At 42.5% G+C, this 15,159-nt stretch overlaps 1 protein-coding gene across 1 annotated transcript; it reads left to right on the top strand.

Annotated features, from left to right (window-relative positions):
* The first annotated feature begins 8,447 nt into the window (after positions 1 to 8,447).
* On the top strand, positions 8,448 to 11,271 carry LOC122783370 (nuclear factor 7, ovary-like). Its single transcript, XM_044048131.1, has 3 exons — positions 8,448 to 8,537; positions 9,103 to 9,222; positions 9,317 to 11,271. The coding sequence occupies exon 3, from the start codon at positions 9,322 to 9,324 to the stop codon at positions 10,684 to 10,686; it is 1,365 nt and encodes a 454-aa protein (XP_043904066.1). The 5' UTR covers positions 8,448 to 8,537; positions 9,103 to 9,222; positions 9,317 to 9,321; the 3' UTR covers positions 10,687 to 11,271.
* The last annotated feature ends 3,888 nt before the right edge of the window (positions 11,272 to 15,159 follow it).

Genomic DNA, 15,159 nt, shown 5'->3' with positions numbered 1-15,159 from the left:
ATTGGCCCGGCGGCATTAAAGGTGATGAGGCTCATGAGCGCCGCAGTCCTGCAGAGAACGACCAGACACGCGAGGTGTCAGGTGTTCACGTGGAGGCGGGGCTCCTTCCTCGCCCTTTTCACGTGACCCCGGCCACGGGGGAACCACAGAGTTGAACCAGGTGTAAACATGGGTTTAAACCAGGTTTACACCAGTGTAAATATTTTTATCGCCAGGAACAAAGTCTTTATTTTTGTCGTGAAACTTTCATTTGGGTATTTTTTTGAATTTCATCATTCAGATAGTTTGAAAGAGACAAAGTTGTAACAATTGTGTACCGATTGTGTAGCGTCATCGCTGAGTTTTTACGATAGATGTTTTCGTCGCATAATGGTTGCTAAATGGCTACGTCCACTTTCTTATTTACGACATATTTGATAAGTGAGTTCGCATAATGGTTGCTAAATGGCTACGTCCACTTTCTTATTTACGACATATTTGATAAGTGAGTTTATTTCTGGATTGCGACGTTTACCTTTGAGTTTGTGACTTTTCATCGCAGGTTTGTGGACGTTCCGACGTCTAACACTCAGCTGTCACTCACACTCTGGCGAACATTTTGTTGAAAGGGGGTGTGTCTCTTTCTCGTCTTCCACGCCTTTTGTCTTTTCGTGTGTCGTCCATGAGGATGTCGATATCATGGACGCAAAACATCCAATCTCACTCACTCAGTCACTCACTCACCCTGGGCAGTTGCTAAGCGACGCAGCCGTTGTATAATTCATTTACCCGCTGCATGCAAATATGTGGACAATTAACCACTTCTGTTTGCATAATAGATTTAGGGGGGAGGAGGGGGGAGGTATTTAACTCCCGGTTCATCTCATCCTGCCTGATGACACAAAGGTAGAGAGAGCTAAAGAGAGAGAGAGAGAGAGAGAAGTAAATGGTTTCCACTCGCGCTCATCGCAATCATCACAGTCTCAATGTGTTCATTCTTTCTGTTTCATTCGTTCACTCGTCACAGAGAGAAGAGGTGGAGTGCACACACACACACACACGCACACACACACACACACACACACACACAGTGGTAATTAGTACCCTGCTCTGGTGCTCAGCCTCGCCTCAGCAGCCATTGATGTGCAGATTAAGATGGCCGCCGCCGCCGCCGTCATCGCGGCGTGTTTTCTGCGCTGAAAGAAAACGGTGTTTTGGTTGAGTTCATGTCAACTGAACAGCTGGGTCACCATTTTATACTAAATTAGATTTGAGCTGAAGCACCCACGCTACAAACACACAACAAGACGCACAAGAGACGCACAACAAGACACACAACAAGACAGACACACAACAAGACACACAACAGACGCACAAGACAGACACACAACAGAAGGAGGCGCTCTCCTGCCTTGACATCCAACCGTCATCCATCCATAACGGACACTTTGTCACACTGCATCCAACCATCAAATGTGCAAATAATAACCTGTGAAGCCGGTCCTGGCGCCACCTACAGGAAGTCCAAACACTGTTTCACTTCATCATTTTGTCATTTTGTCCAGAGTTATTAATGTTGTCGAGCTTCACTGCACAACTTATGTATATACATGTGTGTGTGTGAGAGAGAGTTTCCCCTCTGGTGTTCACTGACCTGTCTCACACACACACACACAGACACACACACAGTAATCATAGGTATGACACGGTGACGACGCCTTTAATCAGAGCTGTAAAAGAAAACCAGATGAACTTTTTTTTATAATAAATGATAGATGGAAAGTTGGCCTCCGCCCCCTCACAGAGCCGGCAGTTCAATTCCCACCTGACACGACACCTGTGTGACCGCGCACACACAATCAGGCACGTAATCATATGGATGACAGGTGGCAAAGAACACACACACACTCACACAGACACACACACTGTAATATTTTAGCAAATGGAGATGAAAATGAAATTGAAAAAGAGGGTGTGTGTGTGTGTGTAATAATGGAGGCTGACATTGTCAGGCTCCCGTGTTGATGGCGGAGGAAACGTGTCGTTTCCCTGGCGACACTTCACCCTGTCATATAGACATATACGTGTATGTACCCTTATATATCTGCACATGATGACAGGGTGAATGTGTCACTTCTTGAATCTTCCCCTCCTGTGTGCAGATAAAAGAAGACTCTGCACACGAGAGGAGAAGGACACTATGAAAATGGCCCAGGTCAGTGATTTGTATTGGACACGCGACAGTGCTGTGAGCGCCCCCTGCTGCTGAGAGCCATACTGAGACACAGAGGCGCACGCTCTGTTTCAATCGACCATATTTTAAAGGACATGATCACATCTTTAACTCACTGAAGTCTATAAACCACTCATTATCCCACACCAAAGCCCATAAAAAACCCCAGTGATTTTAACATCACACACACACACACCTCCATTACTAAGTTCTAATGTCTGATTTTGTCAATTCGGCATTTTAAATCCTTTGTTCAGCAGCTCCTGTGACCCCACCAGCTAAAATCACTGATTTTCTCTATGGGCTTTGGTGTGAGAGAGTGAGTGGTTTCCTGTTGGAAAAGTCTGTCTCACAGTGAGATAAAGATGTGATCATGTGACGTAGATGCCGTAGACTTCAACGAACATAGATTTTAACGCACACAAATTTTATTAAAGAGACTACAATCTGTTTTTCTTTTTCCTTTAAAAAAACCCACACCAAACCTCATAGAGAAAACCAGTGATTTTAACTGCGGCGCCACAGGAGCTGCTGGTCTACTGCTGCCTCGTGTGGTCACTTTGTGTCACTGAGGTCAATCTGAATTCAATATTTCAAAAGCCAAAGTGACAAAATCAGACGTTTGAACGTGGGAGATTTCATGTGTTTGTTCAGCGTGTGTTCCCACTCAGCGGCGAGTGAGTGCGTTTCCTGAGCGCGAGCCTCAGGTGACGTTGTTGGATTTTTATAAACATATTCTTTTATAAAAATAAGCTTTGGTGGAAATGTAACGTCTCGTTCGGTGAAAGCTTTTATGTGTTTGTGTTTTTCCTGCTGTGTGTGAGTCTCTCGTCTGTCTGTGTTGAGTGCAGGCCCTGCAGCGGCCTGCAGATGGCAGCAGAGAACAGCAAATCAGCCTCACACTGGGCTGAGTTGAATCCACTGTAAATACAATGATCTACTTTATTCATTTCTTTCTAAAGGACATTTTCATGTGAAATAAAGCGTTCACAGTTGATGTGTTTTTATGGAATAAACCGGGATTTTTTTGATGTTTTTGTTTATATAAACAACATCGACACATATATAAAACACTGTATATGTCAGGTAACAATCATGTTTCTATGTAAGATAATTCAAATGAACTAGTCACAAATTATATTTTTATAAATCTCAACAGTGTTGACATTTAATTTGATGATGTTGAAATAACAACCATCATGTTCAAAATCATAGGTTTAAATAATCAAAACTAATTCCCTTTAATATTTGTTAAAAATCTATAAATCAGTTGTGTGAAATAAGGATGATTATTCTTCACCTGCAGAATCATGTGACATCACAGTGTTTGTGAAGTGCTTCATAATATTTTTTTACAGTCTGTTGTTATTTTGCTTTTATTTTGCTTCTGGAGTTAATGAGGTGTTTTATTGTGGCGGGGGAGGAAGGGAAGCAGAGTGTTGCATCACTGCCCTCGATGTTTCCTCCTCCTCTGTTTGTTTATATTTCACTCAGAGGAGAAATCACCGCTCTTTGTTTGTTTGTTTGTTTGTTTCCTGAACTTTTACAACAAACAACAAAACAGAGACTTTTACTGTTACTATATCATGTAACTGTTAATGTAACTGTTACTATATATTGTTAATGTAAATGTAACTGTTACTATATCATGTAACTGTTAATGTAACTGTTACTATATATTGTTAATGTAAATGTAACTGTTGCTATATATTGTAACTTTTAATGTAACTGTTGGTATATATTGTAACTGTTAATGGAACTGTTGCTGTATAATGTACATATATATGTATATATAAGTATATACACATATACATATGTATATGTGTATATACCTATATATACTTTATATATTATTGTCGAATTGGCATAAGCTCGTGAAAAAAGTTCTGAAAGTTACAAATGGATGTGCTGAACAAAGCGAGTCAGCTGATCACAAAGACAGGTAAATAGATAGATCATCTCCTCCTCCTCCCTCTCCTCCCTCAGGTGAGAACCATCTGTCTTTTCTCCACAGAGAGATCGGGGCAGGAGAGGGAGGAGGTAAATTAACAAGTTGCCACATGTTTCCAGGTTGTGAGGTGAAAGTGGTGCTGCTGCTTTTAATTACACCTGGACGCCGCTCATTAACTATCACTGTAACCAGTGAGAGAGAGAGAGAGAGAGGGAGGGAGAGAGAGTGAGAGCGAGAGAGAGAGGGAGAGAGAGAGCGAGAGAGAGATTTGTTACATGAATAATTACAACATTCATGTTTCAGGGCTGGTTTCTGTTGGTGCACTCAGAATTTAGAGCCAGAAAAAACAACAGAAATGTGAAAGTCAGAGATAGTTCAGTGTTTTTGACGTGTAGCTGTATGATCGCGCGCATGTGTGTGTTTATTCAGCATTAAAAATGTTCCTTTGTTCAGATTGACCTCAGTGACACAAAGTGACCACACGAGGCAGCAGAGGACCAGCAGCTTTTATCTCTGGGCTTTGGTGTGGGAGAGTGAGTAGTTTATAAACTTCAGTTTCCTGTCTCACAGTGAGATGTGATCATGTGACATAGACATCACAGACTTAAACTGATGTCATAAACACAGTGTCGGTGAGTTCGCGGTTTAGAAATTGCCGAAATAATAATACTAATGAATAAATGAAGCTCACAGAGGAGGAGAATAACGAGTCCTCTTCTTCTTTATGAAAATTTTATGACACATTTGAAACAGACGACCTGTTGACGTCAAGGAAGAGAAATCATAATTTAGATCAATATATAACTGCACTTCCTTTACTTCTGCTCTGTGTTTTTATTGATTATTATCAAGAGCTCTCTCTCTCTCTCTCTCTCTCTCTGATATAATTGGTCTTGGTGTGTTTTTTCTTCTCATATGCTACATTAATTATCAAAGCAATCAGACCAGGGACAATATGGCTTTATTTGCTCCTGTGGGAGTGTGTGTGTGTGTGTGTGTGTGTGTGTGGACAGGTGATATTCTCGTGCATGCTACACACAGCTGAGCACTTTTATGGCTCATTAAAAGCTCTGACAAGGCTTCAGTAGCTGAACGTGTGGAGTCTGCTGGGAGCCAAGGACACACACACACACACACACACACACACACACACACACACACACAGGTTTGTTAGGACGCTGCATTGACTTCCTGTCAAATCCCTTTCTTTTTTTTTCCAAAATTCCAAATTTCATTTTGTCTCAAATTCAGTTTTTTTCCTAACTCCAGCAAAATGTGAATAAATAAAATGCTCACACGAATGCTGAGTAATACAGAATGTGTGTGTGTTCTTAACAATCACAACTAAACCCTTAACCTAAACCTAATCTGAGCCCTAAAACCAGGTTTTTAACCATCATATAAATAAAAATGAACCAACCGCACACATTTACACACGCACATAAACACCAACAGTGACGCCAGCCCATGAAGCTGTCGCACCAAATTATCGCAAAGCCTCAAGATTATCAAGTATAAACATCGGAAACATAATCACCAGCAGATAATACGCTTGCTTATTGTCCATATCACCGAGCATCTGGTGTGGCCACTAGGGGTCAGTCGAGTAAATCTGTTCAGTCGGGTCAGTTGTTAATATGAGCTGGAATAAAATATCTGAATAAAAATATCTGTCACATTAGACATTTCACAGAATTTCAAAATAAGTGTTTGCTGCAATGTGGGGTAAGGCCGGTCGGGGGTGTGGTCGGCTTTCCCCTTGAAATAGGGACACACAGTCCTGATTTCATACCCACTCGATGTCACTGATTCCCAGGTATGACGTCCTGTAACTTGACATTAGGTGTTGGGCCACATTAAATCTACTGGAGCGCCATATGTGGCCCACGGGCCAGTGAGTTTGACACCTCTGGTTCATATGGTCAAAGTGACCTCCCTCTAGTGGTGCTTCAGGGAATATCAGAAATACGTTACTTGGAGCAGCAAAGGTGAAATTTTGATGGTGCCTGCTTCTTGCTGCTGCTTTGGGCAGCTGAACCTTAGTATTAGTATTTAGACAAAGTCATTTTTTTGTGGAATCAAACTTTAAAACTTAGAGAGAGACTGACTCACAAGCTCCCCGCCTCCCTGTTCCCCCACCTCCTTCCAAACACCTGTTTCTAACTGTCCAAAACCAGTGAAAAACAGAGAAATCGGCATGTTTTAAAGTCGTCATTTTTCAAGAGGAAATGTTGACATGTGAGTGAATGAGAGGTTTGAACAGAACTCTGTGATTTTAAAGTGGACATATTATACCCTATTTCCCCCATTAAAATAGTTCCCTGGTGTCCTAATGAACATGTCAGTGACATGCTTTGGTCAAAATACCATAAGGATGAAGCATCATAGCAGTTCAATAACTCTGCCAAAACCGCCCCTTTCAGAACGCTCGGTTTTCGTGCATGGTCCCTTTATATGCAAATGAGACACAGGCAAACACACACCCACTCGCTCAGCTCCTGTTCCCTCAGCTCCATTCCTCTCCCCCTCCCTCCACTAGTTCTCTGACAATATCAACATGGCAGCAGAAAACAGCGAGAGTGTCGTCATAGGATAAGACGTCCGACACAAGGATCGAGCCAGCACTGTCCAACTGTAAATCAGTTAAAAACACTTAGGGACAGCACCACTGATCCACCGCTGATCGCTGCATAAACTGGCGCTGTATGTGACTGTATCAGACTGAGTCTGTGCTCCGGTCATGGAGGACGTACTGAACAAATATGTTTAATTAGGACGTGTCAGAATAGTTTTTATTTTCATGTGTCACTATAGCGACGTAATACGTCTACATTAAAGTATGTGACGCTCAAAAGTGGGCGGGTTCTGATCTTTTTTTGAAGCGTTTCCCAATCATTTGAATGTGGAAATTTTTCGAAACTTTTTTCATTTTTGTCGCCCTACTTACCCGAAACTCAAATATTGTTTGCGCAAATTCAAGGTAAACCTCGTGTTGTAGTCTCACACTTCATGCACTCATGGATACTCTGACGTCGTCTCGCACAACCTCTACGTTTTTTGTCGACTGCAGTGTCATCTTCTTCAACCAAGAACAGAGTGCGCCACCTACTGGGCAAGAAAATGCTGTGGCGTGTAGTCAACGTGGCGGAAGGTGATTAAAGATCTTTGAACTGTGATTCCACACTTCCGAAAGGTGACTGGGGGCTGGACTTTATGACATTTTGCGAGGGAACTTCAAGAAGTTCTCAGCCTCATCTGGGGAAAAAGGGCTTGGCTCACACCGCTTTATCCTCCACCGGAGGGTCGCGGGAGGTGCTGTGCCAGTCTATAGAGATAAATCTTTGTCCAGGGAGTGGAGTGGAGAAGAAGGTGGAAGAAGCAACCATTTTTGGAAAATTGATTTATGACTTTTTAAGACTTTTTAAGGACCCGCAGCCACCCTGTGAAACTGCTAATGAGAAGAAGCTGGAGGATCCTTGTCTGCAAAGGGATAGAGAAAGTTTGACCGTTGTTCGACTGAGTGCTGTGACGTAAAAAGGAGATTATCTTGAGAATTTATCCTGAGGAACCCTTTGTTGTCCTTCAGATTACCGTTAATATTCCGTGACTTTGTGGTCATTTTTGAGGGGGGTTAACGTACACAAAAACTCTGGAAACTTGGCATGGAAGTAAGGTCTGGCAAAAAATATGATATTGTCATAGTGCTCGGACCCATGCATTGCACCAGGGCTCTGTAGCGACCCCTAAATCGAAAAGTGGATCGAACGAACCAAAATTAAGTTGAATCGGAACTTGTTATAGACCAAGACAAACAAAAAAGTCCATTGGGACCATGGCCTCAACTCAACAGGGAGTCGGCCATTTTGAATTTGGTGTCCATTGTGGCGATTTGCACACTTCGTAAATGTCTAGACTTAGACATCGTAGACTTAGTGTCAGTGAGTTTGCATTTAAGAAATCCAGCAAAAACTGTATCAAAATGTGAATAAACAAAATGCTCACACAAATGCTGAGTAATACAGTGTGTGTGTGTTTGTTTGTGTGTTTTTAACCATCACAACTAAACGCCTAACCCTTAACCTGATGAGAAAACTGTTAAAATTGTGTTGTATTTCGTATTTGTATTTAAGGTGATTTTGAATGCCAGAAAGGCGCGATGACAACATAGTTTAATTTATTCTAATACAAAAACTTTGGAATGAAACCTAACCTGTGTTCCAGGCTCCGCCCCTTCACCTGACTCACCCAAGAAAAATTAAGAAACAGTCAGTCGCCGTCGGTGAGTGAAGAGAGCGACAATCAGACTCTGTCCTCTGACTGAGTCCAGCTGCAGGACAGAAGACGCTGCTTCGTCCACTTGTCCACACACTAAAGGTGAGTTTGACAGAAACCTCCCACCTAGAAAACCTGCCTTCCTCCCACCAGGGAGATGCTACAGGTCTCTCTGTGCCCCAGACTAGCCAGCTCAGGTGTGGCTGTCACTAAACTGAACTCTGCACCTCGTTGACCGCCAGCACATCCACCCAGCCCAGAACCCATGGGCAAAAACGGCTCCTGGCACGAATTTGTGTTATTTAGCTTCACTGAGTCAAATTGCTTAATTGAGTTTATGTATTTGATGAATCCTCTCTGTGTCATCTGTACATGAACACTGTAACAGTCAGTGCATGCATTCAAACCTTCAGTAATGTTTAATTGGGATATCTTTTGATATTGTAGTCAATTACAGTGATTGTTTTCCCTGTTTTCAGGGTGTTGCCCCGATCTGATAAAATTAATATTTGATTCATTTTTCAAAAATATCTTATAAATAAGTAATTGTTTAATTATTTTATCAATCAAATTATTGCCACTAACTGTTGATCCCCAATATTAATGGTGCCCCGTGTGAGGCTCTCAAGTATACCAACTTTGGAATGAAACCTAACCTGCATTCCAGGCTCCGCCCCTTCACCTGATTCACCAAAGAAAAAACAGTCGCCATCGGTGACTGAAGATCAAAATCTGTCCTCTGACTGAGTCCAGCTGCAGAAGACGCTGCTTCGTCCACACACTGAAGGTGAGTTTGCCACAAACCTGTACTCAAAGTGAACTTCAGTAAAGTCAGAGGAGGAGGGTGACCTGACAACTCTGTGTCTGCTCTGCTTTCACAGACAAAATGGCCTCCAGATCAGAGGAGGACCTCTACTGTCCTGTCTGTAAGGAGGTCTTCAGAGATCCTGTGGTTCTGTCCTGTAGCCACAGCTTCTGTAAAGACTGTGTGAAGACATGGTGGAGAGACAGACCAACACCAGACTGTCCTTTTTGTAAGAGAAGGTCTTCAAAGACTGAACCACCGCGTAACCTGGCTTTAAAGAATTTGTGTGAGACCTTCTTACAGGAGCAAGGTCAGAGGTCTTCAGAGGTTCTCTGCAGTCAGCACTCTAAGAAACTCAGACTCTTCTGTCTGGACCATCAGCAGCCAGTGTGTCTCGTCTGCAGAGATTCAGAAAAACACATCGGCCACAAGTTCAGTCCCATTGATGAAGCTGCACAACAACACAAGAAGCTACTTCAGGAGACTCTGGAGACCTTCAAGAAGAACTTAGAGAGTCTGGAAGAAGTTCAGGTGAAGTTTGATCAAACAGCAGAACACATTAAAGTCCAGGCCCAACGCACAGGGACACGGATGAAGGAGCAGTTTAAGAAGCTTCATCAGTTTCTACAAGAGGAAGAGGAGACCAGGATGGCTGCACTGAGGGAGGAAGAGCAGCAGAAGAGTCACATGTTGAAGGAGAAGATGGAGGCTCTGAGCAGAGAGATAGAAGCTCTATCAGATACAGTCAGAGCCACAGAGGACCAGCTGAGAGCTGAAGACGTCTCCTTCCTCCTCAACTACAGAGAGCAGCAGCGCCCCCTGCTGGAGCCTCCAGAGCTGCACTCAGGAGCTCTGATAGACGAGGCCAAACACCTGGGCAACCTGGACTTCAACATCTGGAACAAGATGAAGGACGTGGTCTCCTACAGTCCTGTGGTTCTGGACCCAAACACTGCTCATCCACTCCTCATCCTGTCTGAAGATCTGACCAGTGTGAGTCTAGGAGACAGACAGAAGGTTCCTGATAATCCAGAGAGGTTTGATTATGTCATCAGTGTCCTGAGCTCTGAGGGTTTGAACTCAGGAACTCACAGCTGGGACGTCCATGTTGGAGACAATGACATCTGGACAGTGGGAGTTTTAGAGTCTGTCCAGAGGAAAGGAGACATAAAGTCTGGATTATGGGGGATAGTGTTCTATAGAGATACATACTACAAACTGTCATCAGGTCAAGAGTCTGTTCTCCAGCTGAAGAAGAAGATCCAGAAGATCAGAGTGAGTCTGGACTGGAACAGAAGAAAACTGTCCTTCTCTGATCTCGATAATAACAAATTCATACACACCTTCACACACACCTTCACACACACCATGTTTCCATACATTTTCAATGGTGATGGTGCTGATGATCATCCAGTGAAGATGTTACCAGAGGAAAACTACAGTTAGAGACAAACAGAAGCTTTTTATTTCCTGCTGTTTGTGTCCCCGCGAGGTAAAATCACTGTTTTTTGGTGTGGGAGAGTGAGTGGTTTACAAAATTCAGTTTCTTGTAGGAACAGTTTGTCTAACAGAGATAAAAATGTGAAAATGTGGCGTAGATTTAGGGAAATTGTTGTAAATAATAATAATGACAGCTTACAGGGAGGAGAATAATGGCAGCAGAATTCTTCTGCGTTGGTATCATGGTATCAACTCCAGCAAAAACTGTGTCAACATGTGATTAAATACAATGCTAAAACAAATGCTAAGTAATACTGTGTGTGCGTTCTAAACCATCACAACTAAATGCCTAATCCTTAACCCCAAAACTAATCCAAACTCTAAAACCATCTTTTAAATTTGTGAACACAAGACTCAAAATGTGTCCTTAGAACCAACTACACACATAAACACAAACAGTGACGGCGTGTATAAACATGGAAACAAAAAATAAATAAAAGACGGACCTTTTGCACTTGGTACGATCTTGTAAAAACCATTGGGACCATGGCCTCAAGTTAACAGGAAGCCGGTCATTTTGAATTTTTGTCGTCCATCTTGGCGATTTTCAGACTTCATAAATGAACAAACTCGTCCTATCCAAAAAATGCAACCACTGGTAGTGAACAACATCAAAGGCAAAAAGTTGTCAACAAGTTTTGCGGATTCAAAAGGGCGTGGCCACGACAACCATCGGGAGTTTGGGTGAATTTCGACTATTCCCCACAAAACAGGAAGTGCCTTCTAAGTTCTCCATACATTGACCGATCCCCACAAAACTTGAAGAGGAACAGAAGAGACCGACCCTGAACACGTCTACACACACAAACTTGATCGAACAGAAACTCCAAACAGTGAGCGTCCTCTTACTTGGCCATGGTCAGATTTGCGTGGGGGACGCGAGGACCACAAACTGTCCTAGTTCTACTTGATTTTGTTACTGAACCCCTTCTGAATTCCATCGTCTCCGTACCTGTACTCTATGACAACAAAGTTGAAGCTGATGTAATCTCAACACTTTGGAATGAAACCTAACCTGTGTTTCAGACTCCACCCCTTGACCTGATAGGTGAAAAAACAGGAAACAGTGGAAAGGTTTTGCAGATTCAAGAGTGGTCAGGGAACTGCTGCACTGTCATATTTGAATAGTGATTATTATTTACGTTTATTTTTTGATTAAACCCTGGCTGCTGATCATAAACTAAAAGAGAGAGAGAGACAGAGGAAGAGTGAGAGAGAGGGAGGGAGGGAGCGAGAGAGAGAGCAGTAATTGGTGTGATGCTGTTTGTGAAGCAGATGAGAGCAGAGTTAACGAGCTGAGCCTCCAGCACCAATTAAACAACAAACTGTAGACATGGACTGAGGAGAGCTGCTGCAATTAAACACACACACACACACACACACACACACACACACACACACACACACACACACACACACACACGGTTTCAGGTGAAGCTGTTTTTCAGTGGAGTTTAAGTTCTTTCTTTTCTTTTTTTTATAATGACTTTAATGAGATGAAACGTTTGAAGTTCATAAACCACTCACTCTCCCACACCAAAGTCCATAGAGAAAATCGGTGATTTCAGCTGCGGGGACACAGGAGCTGCTGGTCCTCTGCTGCCTCATGTGGTCACTTTGTGTCACTGATGCAAATCTGAACAAAGCCAAATTTTACATATTAAGACATGAGAAGTTAATGATGGAAGCAGCAGTGGATCAACAACTCCTGTGTGTGTGATGTTGAAATCACTGATTATCTCTCTGGGCTTTGGTGTGGGAGAGTGAGTGGTTAACAAACTTCAGTTTCCTGTTGGTTTATTGATTGGTTTAACTTCTTTGTGGGTTTTTTTGTCACTTGCACAGACACAAATGTAAACACGTCAATATTGACACAACAACGACGCTGCCTCCTGCTGACGGAGCGACGGCACGTGAACCACGGTTTACCTTCAAATAAACATTTCAGAACAGAGCAGAGAATCCTGCGTCTTCTTGATAAAAACAGCTGAGAACATGAATCGCGTCCATGTCCATGTCCCTGGCAGTGGAGACGACTCACTACAGATTTAACCATGACAAAGCTGCGGGTGTAAAGCCTGCATAGTTCTGCTTTAACGTTGTTTTTTTCCTCCTCTCACTGATGATAACGTGTGTGTTTAAAACGTCTCTGTGCAGCTTCAGACTTTCATAATAATCAGTGACTTTTATTCGGTGTGTTTCAGAGTGTCAGTGAACGCATCGTCTGTGTCTGCTTCAATGACCTGAGCGCCACTGAAAGCTCCTAATTATTACTGCAGCTGTGTTACTCTGGATGAAGGTGTGTGTGTGTGTGTGTGTGTGTGTGCGTGAAATGATAAGGGCCTGTGGGAAAGATAACAGTTATTATCGCCCTCTGCGGTCAACCCCCCCCCATTTTCCCCCTTGTCACAGAAACACACACACGCGCACATGCACACACACACACAGGTCAATTTACAGCTAGCAACTGTAGACTTGCTTGTGTCCCGATGGGCTCTATTACTGTGTGTGTTGGGCCATGGACTGATGACACACACACACACACACACACACACACACACACACACACACACACACACACACACACACACACACACACACACACACACAGCAGCGTTGTGGGCACAGAGGTGGGTAATCAGCGTGTAAACACAGTGAGGCTGGCAAGAAAAACAACATGTAGAATCTCATGCAAACATGCTGTAATATGTGTACACACTCTGACAAACAACATGTGTGTGTGTGTGTGAGCAGATGTGAGTAAACAATTGTACAAAACAAGCACACAAAAAAGTGCATGGAAACAAGTGAAATCACACACAAAGACCTATTAGCTGTGTGTGTGTGTGTTTAAAAGTCACCACTAGGTGTCACTGCAGTCTGCGCACGTCATCAGAGAGAGAGTCCGTCGCTACAGCTGAAGCTAATTATACAAAATAATAAAGCACTCACTCTCACACACCAAAGTCCATAGAGAAAATCAGTGATTTTAGCTGCAGGGACACAGGAGCTGCTGGTCCTCTGCTGCCTCATGTGGTCACTTTGTGTCACTGAAGTTAATCTGAACAAAGGATCTTAAATGCTGAATAATACAAAATCAGACATTTGAACTTAGTGATGGAGGCAGCAGTGGATCAACCACTCCTGTGTGTGTGATGTTAAAATCACTGGTTTTCTCTGTGGACTTTGGTGTGGGAGAGTGAGTGGTTTACAGACGTCTGTGTCACAGTGAGATAAAGACGTGAACGTGTTTTTTAAAGACATCATAGACTTTAATGCTGCTATTATGAACAGTGTGTTAAACATTTTATTTCTTTAATTGTGCCTGTTTTAACCTCAAGGCTTTATGATTTCACCACATTTTATGATTGTTGGTAAACTGATGAGCGACTCACAGCAGGATCATCATATATACACAGATATATATATATGTATATCTGTGAGTGTTTGACAGAGCGCTGAAGCCTCAGGGTTCACTGTGCTGTCGCTCTGTCGGCAGGAGGCAGCGTCGGTGTTGTGTTAATATTGACGTGTTTACATTTGTGTATGTGCAAGTTCTTTCTAAAAACGTGACAAATGATGAACTTTACAATGGAGAAAAAAAAACCTCTGACATTTTCCCACGTTCGTGGAAACAGGAAACAACACGTTTGTGCGTCTCGTAAGCGTTTGTAAAATGACTCGTTTCTCTCTCCACTGAGCAGGTGAGAAACTGAGGGGACTCTTCAAAGACCAAAGACAGACAGACAGACGTGTTTTTACTTTGTCCACACGGACACGCCTGGATAAACACAGGTCACATGACCAGTCAGATGTCAACAGGAAGCAGTTGTGGTGGAAAATTCTATGAAAAAAGAAATGACGACTGAAAAGTCAGGAAGCGTTGGTCCACACTAAAAAAAACAATCCCCCAATTTCACAATAAAAGAAAAATTAATTTGGGTTCATCCAAGCTAAAACACAGCCACATAGTTTACAAAGTAAAAGTCTAATTTTCCGTTCATCCACAAATAAATAAAATAAAAGTATTGGTTTCTGTTCATCAACACTAATACATGACCATAAAGTTTTCAAAATAAACATATCGGTTTCTGTTCATTCACACTAAAAATTACCATGACGTTTTCAAAATAAAAGTCTCAGATTCTGTTCATCCACACTAAAACATGACCCTGCAGGTTGATATCTAGTTATTGATCATAGTACACCTAAATAAAACATAATGCGTTGTATTGCAGCAGACAATCACTGATGGTTTATTTTGAAGGTCATAGATGCTATAATGTTTCCAGCTGTTGAATGATGGGTGTCCCTAATAATTTGACCGTCTAATTTTAACCAAACGTAAGTGTAACAATCTACGCGTAAGTGGCAACAACAGCAGAACACAAAGTGTCAAAGTTACAGCAACAGCAGTTT

The sequence above is a fragment of the Solea senegalensis genome, linkage group LG16, assembly GCF_019176455.1.
Source record: "Solea senegalensis isolate Sse05_10M linkage group LG16, IFAPA_SoseM_1, whole genome shotgun sequence".
NCBI classification, from domain to species: Eukaryota; Metazoa; Chordata; class Actinopteri; order Pleuronectiformes; family Soleidae; genus Solea; species Solea senegalensis.
Note: the sequence above shows the minus strand (reverse complement) of the source record. Positions and strands in the feature narration are given on the sequence as shown.

Bases quoted from the DNA above. Each gene is read 5' to 3' on its own strand.
- LOC122783370 (XM_044048131.1), top strand. From the start codon at position 9,322: ATGGCCTCCAGATCAGAGGAGGACCTCTACTGTCCTGTCTGTAAGGAG.